The sequence below is a fragment of the Saccopteryx bilineata genome, chromosome 2 (assembly GCF_036850765.1).
Source record: "Saccopteryx bilineata isolate mSacBil1 chromosome 2, mSacBil1_pri_phased_curated, whole genome shotgun sequence".
In the NCBI taxonomy this organism is placed as follows: domain Eukaryota; kingdom Metazoa; phylum Chordata; class Mammalia; order Chiroptera; family Emballonuridae; genus Saccopteryx; species Saccopteryx bilineata.
In genome coordinates, this window is record NC_089491.1 from 376,477,963 (window position 1) to 376,494,755 (window position 16,793).

Sequence of the window (16,793 nt, forward strand, 5' to 3'; positions counted from 1 at the left end):
CAGCAAGCAGGGTCAGGGCACACCGACTCTCTCGTGATGGGACATGCCTTGGAATGGAAGAGCAAAGCGGGAGAGGGTTTGAGAGTGGGATGTGTGGACTCCCTGGGGTGCAGCATCACCTGCAGTCCTTTTTTAACAAAATGTTTTTTAATTTTTTATTTACAGAGACAGAGAGAGAGTCAGAGAGAGAGATAGATAGGGACAGGCAGACAGGAACGAAGAGAGATGAGAAGTATCAATCATTAGTTTTTCCTTGCCACACCTTAGTTGTTCATTGATTGCTTTCTCATATGTGCCTTGACCGTGGGCCTTCAGCAGACCGAGTAACCCCTTGCTCAAGCCAGCGACCTTGGGTCCAAGCTGGTGAGCTCTGTTCAAACCAGATGAGCCCGCACTCAAGCTGGCGACCTCGGGGTCTTGAACCTGGGTCCTCCGCATCCCAGTCCAACGCTCTATCCACTGCACCACCGCCTGGTCAGGCACCTGTAGTCCTTCTTAAAAGCACAGATTCTGGGGACCTGCCACAGGCCTGGGAATCACAATCTATAGAGGCGGGTGTCAGGAATCCACACTGTAACAGCTTCCTGGCACAGTCTGCAGCCTACAGGTGTGACTGCGCTGTCTGACAGCACGGGAGCCTGCCTCATTTTGAATCTTGATGGAATCTGGCTTGAAAAGAAGCCTTGAGTACACAAAGAGGACAACAGATGAAGAAATCCCGTGTCTCATAACTGTGACTCTCATCTGGGACACACACCCGGTGCATCTTTGCTCCTGCCCCACCTGGGCAGCCTTCTGGATGCTCAGTGGGTTGGTGGGATGAGAGAGGGGCAGGGAGGGGCAGCGATAGGGCATCCCAGGAGGTCTCATCTCCTGCTCCTCCTTCCCACCACTTCATCCCTGGGGCTTGAGAAGAAGTGAGGTGACAAGAGGAGGAGGAGGTGTCACTGCCAAGGTTCTTCTTCTCACCCAAGCTGGCAGAGGGGTGGGACTGAAGGTGGTGACACCAGGGCCACTCAGCCCCCACTTTTCACAAGCACTTTCTTTTTTGGGTGGAAGAGATTGGAGGGGGGTGAGGAATCTGGGGTTGATGAGCCAGGTTTATAAGACCCTTTAACAGTCTATCAAGTTATAGGGGTACCACCCCCAGCCACCCTCTTCTTCCAGGGACATGTCCCCAGATCTATTTGATTCTGAGACTCCTAATCCTTCCTGCCTCAGAAAGCTGGGTAGGGGAGCTCCAGGTCATCAGAGGCAGGGGTATGGGTCACTGACATGAAGATTAGTATGGAAAAGACAAGGAGAGAGCCAGGGAGCAACAGGGCTCCATTGGCCTTCCGCAGCCAAGCACTTAGCACAAGTTCTCCCTGAAGAGATGTCAGCATTCCACAGTTTCATGTCTCTTGGGGACAGTCATTCAGGGAAGTCTTACTGAAATCTTGCAGGCTTCCCTAAAGGTAGTCAAGGATCCCAAGGTCACCCTCTCTTCCAGGCAATGCTGCCCCACTTGAAACAGCAGGCAGAAACTTCTACCTTCCTTAAGGTGTGGGGAAATGATGGGTAAAGGGGTGGGAGGAGGCCTGTCCCTGGTTCTGGTGCTGTCATGTATCTGGACTCCATCCTCAAGAGAGGCGTTGATTCTCCCCCCCCCCCAGCCCTCCCTGGGTCATGCCCGCCCCCTGGAGTCCCCAGATTTGCCTTTGCCTGACAATCTGCCTCTTGGTTCAGCTCTAGTTGGGAGCAGAGAGTCCCCATGGACGCCTAAGGGTGAAGCCCTGTTGGGTTGGGACAGAGATGTTAGAGATGGGGCCAGCCCCCAGGGGAGAATTGAAGAGGGCTGAGGAGGCGGGGAGAGGAAAGGTAAGCCTTTACCAGATGAAAGTACTTTTCAAAACACTCTTTAAAAATGTAAATCTTTATCTATATATTGACGTGCAAAAAATTCCGTGACATCTTGTTGAGTGAAAAAGAAAAAAGCATTACAAAGCTGCTCATGTGGTGTTTAATATAAAGTTATGTATTTATGTGTGTGCTCTCCCACAAAAGACAGAGAGGTTGTGTTGCAGGGAGTAACATCTGGAAGGGTGGTCACCGAAATGTTAATCCTAAATTTGGGGTGATTTATACAGTCCCGGTTTCCTTCTTGTTGGCCGGCTTCTGAATGTGCCCAGAGTAGCTTTTCCAGGTATAATAATAGACTGGAAGGTGCTGTGCAGAGACCCCCTCGCATGTAAGACTCACAGCTCCCCTGAAAAGTAGATCAGTTTTCCCCAGTCTATGAATGAGGCACTTGAGGCACCTTCAGACAAGGGAAGTGATTTGCTGGGGTCTCATACACCTGAGTGACAGGCAGAGCCAGTCCTGAGACTCTGAGCACTGGCAATCCAGTGCAACTTAAGAGTGACCATCTGGTGCCATGCGTAGGTGAGGGAGCTTTTGTGCACCCAGCCTGGCCCAGGGCCCTGCAAGTGCGAGGCTGTCGTCAGGTGTTCCCCAAGGAACCAGTTTAAAGTTCTGCCCTGGACCCAGAGAAACGAGATGCACCTGACATAACCCATCTAGGCCACCAACCGGGAGAAAGAGCAGGAACGCTTCATGCAAAGCCTCTCAGCACAGAGCCTGGGCACACAGTGGGCAGCCATGAATATCTATTGAATATTCATGGTCGAAGTGGCTCTGAGCCTGCAAGTGCTGCAAGAAGGCGCTTTAAGCCCCATCTAAGCCATCAACGAAGACTTCCCGCAGGAGGGGCTGAGCCTTCAAAAGTGGGTGGAATTTCCACGAGGGTCCAGAGAAGAGAAACAGGCTGGCGTGTCTGGTAGAGGGGCTGACCCTCCCAGGAGGCAAAGTCTTTAAGCGTGAATGAGGCGCGCGGGGACTCGCTCGTCTACACCGTGGGGGCCTTCCAGTCCTAGCCGCCAGCGTAGAATTTACCAAGTATTAGCCAAGGGGGCGGGGTGAGGCGGGGCGGGGCCGAGGTGGCGGGTGTAGAGGATCCAGAGAGCTTCATAAAGCCACTGCAAAGGCGCCGCGGCACTAGTGACAGCGGCCCGCTGGAGAGGGAGCCCGGGAGCTGCCGCGCCCGCCGGCCGCGGACGCAGGACCCAGGCGTCCGAACCCGGGTTGCGGTGGGGCCCCCGCCCCCGGGGCCCGCCCCGCCCCGCCGCCAAGCGCTCGACTCTCTGGGCCACCCCCGCGCCGAGGGGGCCGGCCCTCGACGGCCGCGGGAAGGTGCCCTCCCGCCCCGCATGGGCGTCGTGGAGCGGGGCTGCGGAGACATGCTGACCGGCACCGAGCCGATGCCCGCGGGCGACGAGGGCCGGGCGCCCGGCGCCGACCCGCAGAGCCGCTACTTCTACCCAGAGCCGAGCGCGCAGGACGCGGCCGAGCGTCGTGGGGGCGCCGGCCTGGGGGCGCCCTACGCCGGGGGCGCCCTGGTGCCCGCCCCGCCGGCCCGCTTCCTCGGAGCCTACGCCTACCCGCCCCGGCCGCAGGCCGCCGGCTTCCCCGGGCCGAGCGAGCCCTTCCCGCCGACGCCGGGCGCCGAGGGCTACCAGCCTGGGGACGGCTACGCGGCCCCGGACCCGCGCGCCGCGCTCTACCCGGGGCCGCGCGAGGACTACGCGCTGCCAGCCGGGCTGGAGGTGTCCGGGAAGCTGCGAGTCGCGCTCAACAACCACCTGTTGTGGTCCAAGTTCAATCAGCACCAGACGGAGATGATCATCACCAAACAGGGACGGTGAGTGAGGCGCCTCCGTCCCGGACGCTCGCCCGGAACTCGGACGCGGGTTTTGTTTGTTTGCTTTTCTCTCTCTTTTTGTGTCTCTCTCTCTTTTTCTGTCCAGACGTTGCTAGGGTCTCCGTGTCCCTCACCGTTTTGATCTAGATTTTGCAGGGAGGGAGAGGGGCTGGTATTGAAAAGTTCTGGGAGATGACACCATCAGGCAGAACTCAGGAGGGGGATGGATGAGAGTGGGTGCAATGAGAAGTTACCTTGGTTTGGGGGAACGGTGTTTCGGGCTACACCCAGAATTGGTGTGTGCCCACTCTCTGCGTCAGCCCGGCGCAGTGGGCAGGGGAGGAGCTGAGGTGGGTCTGACGGGGCAGGACACCGCTCAGCCCGTGTGGGGGAAGTGGAGGGGGAGGCAGAGGACAGTCTTGCAATATAGCCGTCACTAACCCAGCCCACGTCTCCCAGTGCCCACCTCACCCGTCCCCTCTGCTGCTGTTGTCCACAGATCAGCTCTGGAGGGCGGTAAGACTAGGATTTGGTGACATGGAGATGTGGTCGCCAAGTTTCCTTTCCGGTAGTACTTTAAGTTCATATGTCTGGGGGGGGGTGCGTGTGTGCTGGGGGGTTAGTAAAGTTTGTGGGGGACACAGATTCCCTCCCAGGAACCGGATCCTGCCAGAGGGCACAAATGCGCATGGGCCCAAGCAGGTGAGGCTAACCCATGGCTCCTAGCTGGCAGGCAGTCCCACACCCTTTGAGCTCTATTCCCTGAAAACCTATCCACAACCCTGTCCACATAATCACTGGTCCAGCCTGCGGAACCCACGGCTCAGGGCCCCCTGGGCTCAGTACGTGTGAGGTAGGGTTTGGTGCTGAGGGTGCTGCTTCCGGCCTGAGCCTCCTGTGTGGAGAAAGAAAGAGAAACTCACAACTTGTGTGGTATTTGTTTAGTAGGCAAGACTCTGAGCGGGCCTTGCTTCTGTCTGGCATGTTAGAGTGTGCACCCATCTTTCCCAGGGGGGGCCCTGTGAGCAGGGGACCAGCAAGGACCTGTCTGTGAAGGGGCTGTGGCTTCAGTGGACCTGGGAAGTGTTGAAGAGTGTATACCAAGTATGGGAATTGGGGAGAATGAGGGGAGAGGCCATGCTGGGCTTGGCAGTTGGCATTCAATCTGGGCATTGCTGGAACATTCTTCCCTCCTGATGCTTTCTGTGGGGTGGCCTGGGATTGAGGGACCTGTCCATCAACCACAATTGGCTCAGATTGCTGAGCTATTCCTCTTTCTCTGGGATGGACCCAGGAAAGTTGGCATTTTCTTCAAGGGTACAACCTTCATCTCCAAGCTTTCTGATAATTCCTCTCTGCTCCCCTCAACCCTAGCCCTTCTGGGTACACCAAGGCTTGACTCAGGCTTCTAGTTTCATTGTGTCTGACGTGGAGGGAACCCAGAAGATTTTGTCCACAGACAAGAAAACAGATCCAGAGTCAGTAAGAAACTCTTCTGAGGTTACACAACACACCCATCACTGGCAGAACTGGTACCAGAACCCAGATGGTACCTGCCTGGGTTTCTCCCTCGGCCAGGAGTAAAAACAGCACCCACAGTGTCCGAAGGCCTTGATGCATTCAGAGTGCTTTCACTTCCATTATCTCTCTGTGCGCGAGGTAGGCCAAGCGGTCTCCCCATTATACAGATGAGGGCACTGAGGCGCAAGGACAGTAAGTGGCTTATGTTTGGTCGCACAGAGACCTGAACTTGGGCCTCTACCCTGTGTGTGGTCAGAAAGCCTTCCTCTCTAGGGCTTGGATTGGCTCTACCCACAGCCTGCTGCCAGGCCCTGGCCCCTCCAGTCTCGAGAGATGCGGTGGACGGAGCATCAGCCAGAACTTCAGGACTGGGTACTAGGCCAGCTGCGGGTGTGCCCACAGGCTATTTAGGGAGGGATCTCAGGGGGGACATCTCTGAGTGTGGGTGTCCATCTCTGCCCCATGACCTCCTTCTTCCCTTTATGTTGCTCTTGATTAATTCTCTCTTGACAAGTTTTGTTGTCTCTTATTTATAGCCATACACTTACTTTTTAAAAAATACTATTTAAATTTTTTAAAAGTTTTATTTATTGATTTTTTTTTTTTTTTTTAAGAGAGAGAAGAGGAGACAGAGAGAGAAAGGCAGTGGGAGGAGCGGGAAGCATCAACTTATAGTAATTGCTTCTCATATGTGCCTTGACCTGGCAAGCCCTAGGTTTTGAACCGGCAACCTCAGCATTACAAGTTGATATTTTATAAACTGTGCCACCACAGGTCAGGCAAAAAAATTGGTTTTAATTTATTGATTTCAGAGAAAGAGGAAGGGAGAGAGATAGAAACATCAGTTTCTAGATGTGTCCTGACCGGGGATCGAACTAGCAACCTTTACGTATTGGGATGATGCTCCAACCAATTGAGCTATCCGGCCATGGCCGCTTACCGTTTTTTATTATGAAAAATTCCAGTACAGTTGATTCTCAAACTATACACGTTTGAATTGAGCATGTCCACTTATACACCTATTTTTTTTCAATAAATACTATAAATGCATTTACTCATCCTTACGATTTTCTTAGTAACAGTTTAATTTCTTTAGCTTACTTTATTATAAGGATACAATAGATAATCCATGTAACATATAAAATATGTATTAATCGATTGTTTATGTTATCCATTAGGCTTCGGTTACTGGTCAGCAGTAGGCTATTGGTCGTTAAGTTTGGGGGGAGCCAAGTCATAAGTGAATTTTCCCCTAACCCCTGTGTTGTTCAAAGGTCAACTGTACATACAAACGTGGAGAGAAAAATGTAACGGCCTCCACCAACCCACACCCAGCTTCAACAGTTGTCAACACCAGTCTTGCTTATCCTTTATCCTCACTCACTTCACTTCTACCCCTCTGGTCTGCAGCTATATTGGTGATGGTGTAAAGAATTAGTAAGTAAGGCCCTGGCCGGTTGGCTCAGCGGTAGAGCGTCGGCCTAGCGTGCGGAGGACCCGGGTTTGATTCCCGGCCAGGGCACACAGGAGAAGCGCCCATTTGCTTCTCCACCCCTCCGCCGCGCTTTCCTCTCTGTCTCTCTCTTCCCCTCCCGCAGCCAAGGCTCCATTGGCCCGGGTGCTGGGGATGGCTCTGTGGCCTCTGCCTCAGGCGCTAGAGTGGCTCTGGTCGCAACATGGCAATGCCCAGGATGGGCAGAGCATCGCCCCCTGGTGGGCGTGCCGGGTGGATCCCGGTCGGGCGCATGTGGGAATCTGTCTGACTGTCTCTCCCTGTTTCCAGCTTCAGAAAAATGAAACAAACAAACAAACAAACAAAGAATTAGTAAGTAATTCTTAGACACTATTATTTCATTCTTAAATATTTCTTTATGCACCTCTAAAAATCATCTTTTATAAAATAAATATGATACCATTAGCAAACCTAAAAAGAAATGCTTAAATATCATCAAACTTCCCTGACTGTTTCTTTCTTTTCTTTTTTTTTTTTTTTTTTTCAGGGACAGAGAGAGTCAGAGAGAGGGATAGACAGGGACAGAGAGATGAAAAGCATCAATCATTAGTTTTTCGTTGCACGTTGCAACACCTTAATTGTTCATTGATTACTTTCTTATACATGCCTTGACCGAGGGCCTTCAGCAGACTGAGCCAGCGACCTTGGGTTCAAGCTGGTGAGCTTTTGCTCAAACCAGATGAGCGCTCACTCAGCTGGCGACCTCGGGGTCTCGAACCTGGGTCTTCCGCATCCCAGTCCGACGCTCTATCCACTGCGCCACCACCCGGTCAGGCCCCTGACTCTTTCTTAAGTATGTCTGCCTGTCCTACACTCCTCATGCTTTTGATCTGCCCCCCTCCCTGAGGGCCCACTTTGGACACTGCGGGCTCCCCTTTGGACGAGGGCAGGGACTTCTCACCATTTTCTTTGAGACCTCCCTTTGGACCAGGCCTCAGGGGTCCTGTGGTGGGATGGAGGAGACAGAGGGCACACCACCCCCAATTCAGTCCCACCAGCCCTGAATCACCCCTTATCTGAGCTTGGGCTCCAGTGATCTGGGAAGTTGACGGCCATTTTTTTCTACTATTGGCTTCTGAAAAGCAAGAGTTGGGCTCAGAGAACAGCTCCCTTTCTGTCCTTCTGCTTTGGCAGGCTGGCCTTCCCTTCATGGGTTCCAGTGACCTGCCAGTCACTACCACATCACCCACGGCCTTCTTCCTTTTTGAAAAATCCTTCCAGCCCGGACCCACCCACAGCCCCACAGCCTTTTGCGTTGAGCTGACTCACTTGTTCCCGGATCCCTCCTCTCCCTCCCCCCCTAGACCCACCACTCAGTATGGACCAGCACACTCACACTCTCCACCATGGGCAGGAGTGGGGCGGGAGCAGGCGGTGATTCCAGGCCCAGAGGCTGATCCAGGCAGCTCAGGTGGAGCTGGCAGGGGGAAATTGAGGACAAACTGATGGACTGGCTAACTGGAGAGTTTAATGTTCAAATTTGTGTGTTTGTGGAGACTTGAGGTGCCGGATGGTACCCACCCCAGGCTTGTGTTGTGTTTCTGTGCGACACTGTATTTGTGCTATGAATATGTTGGTAAGCATATAATAGTTAACCGGAGACATTCTCAGTGGAGGAAGAGAGAGGCTGTGTGTGTGGGTGTGTGGGTGTACATTAATTGCTGGCAATCCCCACTTTTCTGGGTGTGATTAGTTGATTATTATAATTAAGATAACGTTGGGTAGGTCTCCTGTTAAGTAGCTCCATTTGCATTTGTGAACATATGTGTGAAGTTAGGGGTTGATAAAACACTCTCAGTCCCACACAACCCTCTATTGCCAGCCTCATCCACTGGGGTTCTCCCTTCTCTATATTCCCAGTTCCAGGGACTTTATAAATCTTTCAAACATGTTTTTAGTTTTAAGGCTGTTTTATTTTGGGCCGATTGGCTTCATTTCTCTTACGGCAGTTGAAAACAGCTTTGCTTTGTGTTTGGCTGTTTGTTAATGGCTGTCTGACTTCTATTAAGTGGGTCTGGACCCCTTGACTGCGGAGCGCATTTTACATTTTGATAGGCACAAGGCATGGCCGGAGAACCCCCCTAAACGTTGGTACCAACTTACACCCCCACCAGCAGTGTATGAGAGGACCCAGGTTTCCCACGAGCCCATTAGCATTACGTGGACTATTACCAATTTTGAAACGTTTTGCCAACGTGACTGACGAAAACCGTCTCCTTTTAATTTGTACTTGGAGGTGAATTGGAATGGGTCGGAGGTGTCTGGGAGAGGGGAGGGATTCAACCATAACCCCAGGAATATTTCAAGGCAGGGTGGTCTTTAGGGGCAGCAGTGGAATTTGGGGTCTTGGTCCCTGTCCTCTGTCCTCTGAGAACAGAATGGTCAGTGGTCTTTTGTGTGTGGGGGTCTCAGTTTGACACCAGACCCATCTTTACTCCCTGTCCTTTCCAGCAAAGTGTCATGTAAATCAGGGGTTATTTTGAGATTCCAGCTGGTGGTGATTCTAGACTTTTAGGGTGAAATTGAGACCTCCCTTCTCCTCTGCCCTTCGCCATCCTCTGCCTGTGTGCCCTCCATTTCCCTGCACCAGCGACAAGCGAGATGGAGGGACGGAGACCGCAGCCTGCGCTCTGCAGTCAGGACACTCAGGCTCTGCTGTCCCCACAAGGAGCCGTCACCGAACCTCTTCAAGCCTTGTTTTCTTCAAGCATAAAATTGGAAATAACATTTTATATCTCAAAGGATTGGTTCAATGAACCGTCTGCTGCATAAGTAGAAGCTCAATGAATATGTTCCCTTCTCTGGTTTTGGTCCTAGAGATTTGGATGGGAACCAATGACCATATAGGAAAAGTGTGAGTGGCCTGACCACCATCGCAGAAGGAGTTGGTAGAAAGAATGGGTTGAAAATATTCTCCCACTCTCGATCACCTCATTCCTCATTTTTACTTCTCAAGATGACCAGCCTGCCGACTGGGACCCAGAGCCTGGAACTGGAACTCTGGACTCTTGCTCAGGGTCCGGCAGCCAGACTAGGGCTTTGACAACTCTGGGTCTGGAAGAAGGTGGGATGGGGTGGGATGGGAGAGAGGGTGATCTGAGTTTCACATCTTTTGAATTTTTTTTTTTTTTTTTTTTTTTTTTTAGTGAGAGAGAAAGATAGACAGACAGACACAGGTTGACAGGAAGGGAGAAAGATGACAAGCGTTGTCTCATAGTTATGGCACCTTAGTTGTTCATTGATTGCTTTCTCATATGTGCCTTGACCAGGGGCTTCAGGGGAACCAATGACCCCTTGCTCAAGCTAGCGACCTTTAGGCTTAAGCCAGTGACCTTTGGGCTCAAGCCAGTGATCATGGGGTCATGTCTATGATCCCACACTCAAGCCAGCAGCCCTGTGCTCAAGCTGGATGAGCCCACACTCAAGCCAGCAACCTCAGGGTTTCAAACCTGGGTCCTCAGTGTCCCAGGCGAATGCTCTATATACTGTGCTACTGCCCGGTCAGGATCTTTTGAGCTTCTTAACAGCAGTCAGAGAAAATATAGACAAGAGTTACTATCTCTATTTATGGTTGAAGAAACTGAAATTTGGTTTGACAATGAACTTGTCCAAGATCATAAGGCCAGTAGGTCTCTTGATCTCAGCCCAGGAAAGTCTGAGGCAGCGAGGAATATAATAATCCACTCCCAGGAGACATCCCCAAGGTTGTTAAAGGTATTTCTCTGGGGCCCTCTGGGGACTAGGATCTCACTTTTCCCCAGGTTTCCTCACTCATGGACCAGTGCCTTTCCTCCTATCCCATGGAACTTCTTATAGGAGGAGAAGTGTATGGAAATGAAAAGCAATTCTCATGAGGGTAACTCTGACATCCTGAAAATTCTGTTCTTCCTGCTTGTGTTCGAAGAGAAAGGACGAGCCCCTGGAGACGATGATGGCACTGGTGCTGGCAGAGGTGGTGATCGTAGTGATGGTGGAGATGGTGGAGGGGGTCATGGTAGTAATGATAATAGTGGAGTTGATGGTTGTGGTGATGGTTGAGGTGCTGGTTGTGATGACGGTAGTGATGATGGAATGGATACTGTAGTGATGGTGATACAGAGGTAGGTGATGGTTTTGATGGTGGAGGTGGTGCTTGTAGGGACGGCAGTTATGGTGAAGGTGGTGGACATGATATCGGAGTGCTCTTTTCTCTGAATTTATTACTCTGGCCCAATAACGCAGCCTCCCAACACCAACTTCCTCCACTTTCCCTGGTACCAGTATTTCGAGCACGAGGACTGTGCTCAATAGAGTCCTCTTTCAGGCTGATGGAAAGCTCCACCTAAGACTTTAGCTACTTCTCTGGAGACCCAGGCCTGGGGCAGGCTATACTACAGACATCAGGCCCAGGAGGATGGGGCAGGGAGACCTGTGGATGGGTGCCATGAGGCTAGGAGTGTGTTAGCACCGTGAGAGCCACAGTGGAGAAGATGATGTCAAACTGCCAGACCAAGGGCTTGGGGGACTGTGGCTGAGGACCTAGGAACTCCCTGTGGGGACTTGAGGCTTTGGTTTCCTCTAGGAAGCAAAGGTTACAGACAATGGAGTATAGCTAAAGTCTAGCAACTGACCATCTGAAAGAAAACCATTTTTAAAAACCCTGATTTGGCCTGACCAGGCGGTGGCACAGTGGATAAAGTGTTGGACTGGGATGCAGAGGACCCAGGTTCGAGACCCCGAGGTCGCCAGTTTGAGTGCGGGCTCATCTGGCTTGAGCAAAAGCTCACCAGCTTGGACCCAAGGTCGATGGCTTGAGCAGGGGGTTACCAGGTCTGCTGAAGGCCCCTGTGGTCAAGGCACATATGAGAAAGCAATCAATGAACAACTAAGGTGTCGCAACGAAAAACTAATGATTGATGCTTCTCATCTCTCTCCATTCCTGTCTGTCTGTCCCTATCTATCCCTCTCTCTGACTCTATCTCTGTCCCTGTATATACATATAAAAACAAAAAACAAAAAACCCTGATTTGTCCCTGGCTGGTTGGCTCAGTGGTAGAGCATTGGCCCAGGATGTGGATGTCCCAGGTTCAATTCCTGGTCAGGGCACACAGGATAACTGACCATCTGCTTCTCCACCCCTCTCCCTTCTCTCTCTCTCTCTTTCTCTCTCCCTCTCTCTCTCCCTCTCCTGCCTCCTGCAGCCATGGCTTGACTGATTCCAGCGAGTTTTCCCTGGACACTGAGGATGGCTCTGTGGTCTCTGCCTCAGGTGCTAAAAGAATGGCTCAGTTGCTGAGCAGTGGAGTAACATAAGGGCCCCAGATGGGCAGAGCATCACCCTCTAGTGGACTTGCCGGGTGGATCCCGGTCTGGACATATGCAGAAGTCTGTCTTTCTGCCTCCAATTTTCTCACTAAAATAATAAATAAATAAATACCAATTCATAGTGTTTGCTGATTTCCGTGGTATAAATACTCCTATGGTGGCTGAGTTCAAGCTACCCAAGTGATATTACTGACTGTGGAGTTGGGACAAGTTATGGAGTATTGCACATTATCTAGTATTTCCACAGACAGTACAATAGATGTAAATAACCTCAACAGAAGAGATAATGGGAAAATGTAGTAAAAATTTGGGGAAGTAATGATTTTTTATTACCTTGGTTTATAATGTAATGTATTTCGTTGTGAGTTTATATAACTTAATTTTAAATTATGCCTGTTTTACAAATGGCTGGCAAACTTCCTGAACATTTTCAGTTGGCTGTGTGAGGGGTGAGTGCGGACTCCAGCACACCAGTGTTGCCTTTGCACAAGGTGCGGCTGTCTGGGCTTCGGGAGCTGATGGAAATTGGTGGGTCTCTTCCTTCTCCCCAGGCGGATGTTTCCATTCCTGTCATTTACCGTGGCTGGGCTGGAGCCCACCAGCCATTACCGGATGTTCGTGGACGTGGTCTTGGTGGACCAGCACCACTGGCGGTATCAGAGCGGCAAGTGGGTGCAGTGTGGAAAGGCGGAGGGCAGCATGCCAGGTATGCGCCCACTTGGGAGAAGTGGGCATTCTTTTTCTCAAGACTGGGCGCCCCCTGGTGGATCCAGGAGGAACCCTTAATTCCCTGCATCGGACACCTAGGATTTAACTCCCCCCCCCCCCCACTCCATCTTATCCTGCCCCTCCCACTTCTCGCTTACATTCTGTTTGTCATCTTTTCTACTTCGCGGTGGTCTGTCTTCTGCTCCCCTTGCTCTGCCTCATCTGGTCCCTGCCCCCACCTCACATCCTTTGGGACAGCCCTTTCAGAACAGGCAAAGAAGGTCCATTATCACTGTGGGTCTGGCCCTGGGAGCTGCATGCCAAACAGGTTAACTGTCCACAGGAAACCGCCTGTACGTCCACCCAGATTCCCCCAACACTGGAGCCCACTGGATGCGCCAGGAAGTTTCATTCGGGAAGCTAAAGCTTACGAATAACAAAGGGGCCTCCAACAACGTGACTCAGGTGGGACTCCTCCCCAAGGGCTAGCCCTGCCCTCATCCCTGGGTTAGCAGGCCACAGGGGTGGCCTGAAGGCTGAGACTGTTTTGTAAGAGTCACTTTTCTTCCTCTCTGACTCTCTTGACCTTGAGGGGAGGTTGAGGTGGGAGGAAGCTGAGTCTCAGGGCAGACAGGATGTCACATTCAGGCTGACACAGGCCAAACCAGTTTGGGGGTTTCTCTACCAAATCCCTGGCTGCCATTGCTTGGGTACCATCCTGGGTGTAGTGTTGGTATCTGTGCTCCCAGGGAATGGATGCTGTGAAAAGCCCTGTTTGTGAAAATACCTTGGTCACATCTGAGGATAGAAAATGGGACAAGAGGGTAGAATTGGTGCCTCCAAGGGGCTGGGGACTGAAGTTGGAAGGCCTGGGAGAAGTTACATGGTGGCAGGGCAGGGGAATGGGCACAATGACCTCAGGGTGGAGGACCCTTCAGACTCCCTCCTCCCCAGCCCCCACAACCTTCTTGCTCTCCCTCAGATGATTGTGCTCCAGTCCCTCCATAAGTACCAGCCCCGGCTGCACATCGTAGAGGTGAATGATGGCGAGCCAGAGGCGGCCTGCAATGCTTCCAACACGCATATCTTTACTTTCCAAGAAACCCAATTCATTGCCGTGACTGCCTACCAGAATGCCGAGGTGAGGGCCGCCCCAGCGGCCGAGGGCGGGCCTGCGCCCAGGAAGCAGAAGACAGGCAGAGTGGGGCCCCAGTCTCCCTTGGGAGGGATTGGAGAAGTTTCCTCTCCCCACACTTGGGACTCAGGACACTATTTTCCCTCTCTTTAGATAACTCAGCTGAAAATTGACAATAACCCTTTTGCCAAAGGATTCCGGGAGAACTTTGAGTCGTAAGTGCCACTGGTTTCAGCTCCCCTTTGCAGAGGCCTCCTCTTGATCCCCTAGACATGTGCTCAGCACCTTTCCCTCTCTGGCCCTGAGGATGGGAGAGGCGGGTGGCTGCTGGAGGGGTGGTGGGGCAGGGAGGAAGGGTCCCCAAGGAGACATGTGCTACAGGCAGTCTCATAGGTGCCCTGGAGTGCTCCTGACCTCTCTCCTTGCCTCCTGTTTTTTTCAGCATGTATGCATCTGTTGACACCAGTGTCCCCTCCCCAACTGGACCCAACTGTCAATTGCTAGGGGGAGACCACTATTCTTCTCTCTTACCCAACCAGTATCCTGTTCCCAGCTGTTTCTACCCTGACCTTCCTGGCCAGCCTAAGGATGTGGTTCCCCAACCTTACTGGCTGGGGACCCCCCGGGACCACAGCTACGAGGCCGAGTTTCGAGCAGTCAGCGTGAAACCTGCATTCCTGCCCTCGGCCCCTGGGCCCACCATGTCCTACTACAGAGGCCAGGAGGTCCTGGCACCTGGAGCTGGCTGGCCTGTGGCCCCCCAGTACCCTCCCAAGATGGGTCCGGCCAGCTGGTTTCGCCCCATGCGGACTCTGCCCATGGAACCTGGTTCTGGTGCTTCTGAGGGGCGGGGGCTAGAGGACCAGGGCTCCACCCCACTGTGGACCGAGATCACCCCCATCCGTCCAGATTCTGGGGACTCGGGCCTGGGCGAAGGAGACTCTAAGAGGAGGCGTGTGTCCCCCTATCCTTCCAGTGGCGACAGCTCCTCCCCTGCTGGGGCGCCTTCACCTTTTGATAAGGAAACTGACGGCCAGTTTTATAACTATTTTCTCAGTTGAGGAGATGACATGATGAAAGGAACAGAAAGTGTTATTTGGTTGGAGGACGGCAACTACTGTAGACAACAGACTCGGGACTGAGCGGTCCCCAGCCCCCTCTGACCCTTCTGCTTTTGTCGTTGGTGGGGAAAGAGGGGGACCAAAAAGGATCCTGGGGTTCACTGGCTGGATCATGATGAAAGGAGCGTCCCTCCCCCTCCTGTGCCCTAACTACAGTCATTTACCTGGTGCTGCTTCCAGCTGTGGGTTCCCAGCTGGAGAACAGAAAACAGAACAGGAATGTCTTGGACACAAAAGAGCATCTCTCCTCTAGGGGGTCAGTGGGGGGTTCAGATGGGGAAGTGGAGGCTTAATTCTCATCCTCTAGAGGAACTTGCAGCATTTTTGTTTGCGTGTATGTTAATCCCTGATCTGAAAATAAATATGTGTGGATTTTATAACCGTCAGCCAGCCAGGGTCAGGGAGAGGACTCTGGTGACTCTGGGCCGCTGGCTTGGGCCCCACCCACTCAAAGACAGCAGGGGCCTGAGGGAGGGACTGGCAAGAGGGGGAAGGTGCACATCACAGAAGCAATGTCTTGGGGAGGGTTGGTTATGTGTGTATGCGCTTTTCTTCTTTTGTGTTTTTTTTGGAACAGGGGTGGCTATTTATTGTACAGAGAGTGGTGTCGGGATATATTTCTTTTGTCTTCATCACTTTCTGAAAATAAACATGAAACTGTCAAGTATATCCTGCTCTGGTGTCCGGGTGGGGGACACGGGGACCCCACTGGAGATGGCAAGTGCATCAAGGTAGATCTGTGGGCTCTGGAACAGAACCTGAATTTCTGAAGAAACTGTATCCCCTAGATATCTGGAGGGGCTTCTTTAGGGGGTGAGCTGAGTTAGAGCAAGAACAAACGTCCTACCCGTCAGTGCTCAGGTTGATGGTGATGCCACCTCATGAGGTGTCTGGGGACAGAACCATCCCTCTGCCCGTGTGCATCCTGACCTGTGGAGGAGGGGGTGAGGGGGCAGGGCGGGGCTGGGTGGGGCTCTGAGGGGAAGGACGGCCTTGATTTCTCTTTGCATTTGTGGCAATTTGGTTCTCCATTTTCATATTAAGGTTGTTCAAGGATCGAAGGAGTAAATGTAAATCGGACCACGTGAAATTGCTGTTTTTGTAGGTCAAAAACAGCCAAATATTGGCACTTTCCTAAGATTCAACCTAATACATAAAACAGTTTAGAACAGTGCCTGATAAACAGTAAGCACTAAGTGTGTAAATTATTGTTATTGTTACTAATTTCTTTTTTTATTAAGTGAGAGGCAGGGAGGCAGACTGTGCACGTGCTCCTACTGGGATCCACCTGGCAAGCCCCCTACTGGGCGATGCTCTGCCCATCTGGGGCCACTGCTCCATTGCTCAGCAGCTGAGGTCCTCAGTGCCCTCACAGGGCCAACTCACAAGAGCCATGGCTGGGGGAGGGGAGAGGAAAAGAAGGGGGAAATGAGGGTTGGAGAAGCAGATGGTTGCCTCTCCTGTGTGCCCTGGCCAGGAATTGAACCTGCGACTTCTACACGCTGTGCCAACGCTCTACCGCGGAGCCAAACAGCCAGGGACGTTGTTACTAACTTTCATTCTCTAGCTCTGTTTCTCTCTCTCTCTCTCTCTCTCTGCACAGATGAATTGTGTTTGATACATATTTCTTTTAAAGAATTTAAGCAATGCAGAAAGGTATAAAAACAGCAATAATTTATCTATTTATCTCAAATCTTATCACCCATCAATACATAATATCAATACTAACATTAGATGGGTTAGATAGAAAGA

At 52.0% G+C, this 16,793-nt stretch overlaps 1 protein-coding gene across 1 annotated transcript; it reads left to right on the forward strand.

Moving 5' to 3' along the window:
* Positions 1-3,071: 3,071 nt before the first annotated feature.
* TBX21 (T-box transcription factor 21) lies at positions 3,072-15,928 on the forward strand. The gene is made up of 6 exons (XM_066255482.1): positions 3,072-3,739; positions 12,629-12,783; positions 13,129-13,250; positions 13,768-13,926; positions 14,074-14,135; positions 14,363-15,928. The coding sequence occupies exons 1-6, from the start codon at positions 3,249-3,251 to the stop codon at positions 14,979-14,981; spliced, it is 1,608 nt and encodes a 535-aa protein (XP_066111579.1). The 5' UTR covers positions 3,072-3,248; the 3' UTR covers positions 14,982-15,928.
* The last annotated feature ends 865 nt before the right edge of the window (positions 15,929-16,793 follow it).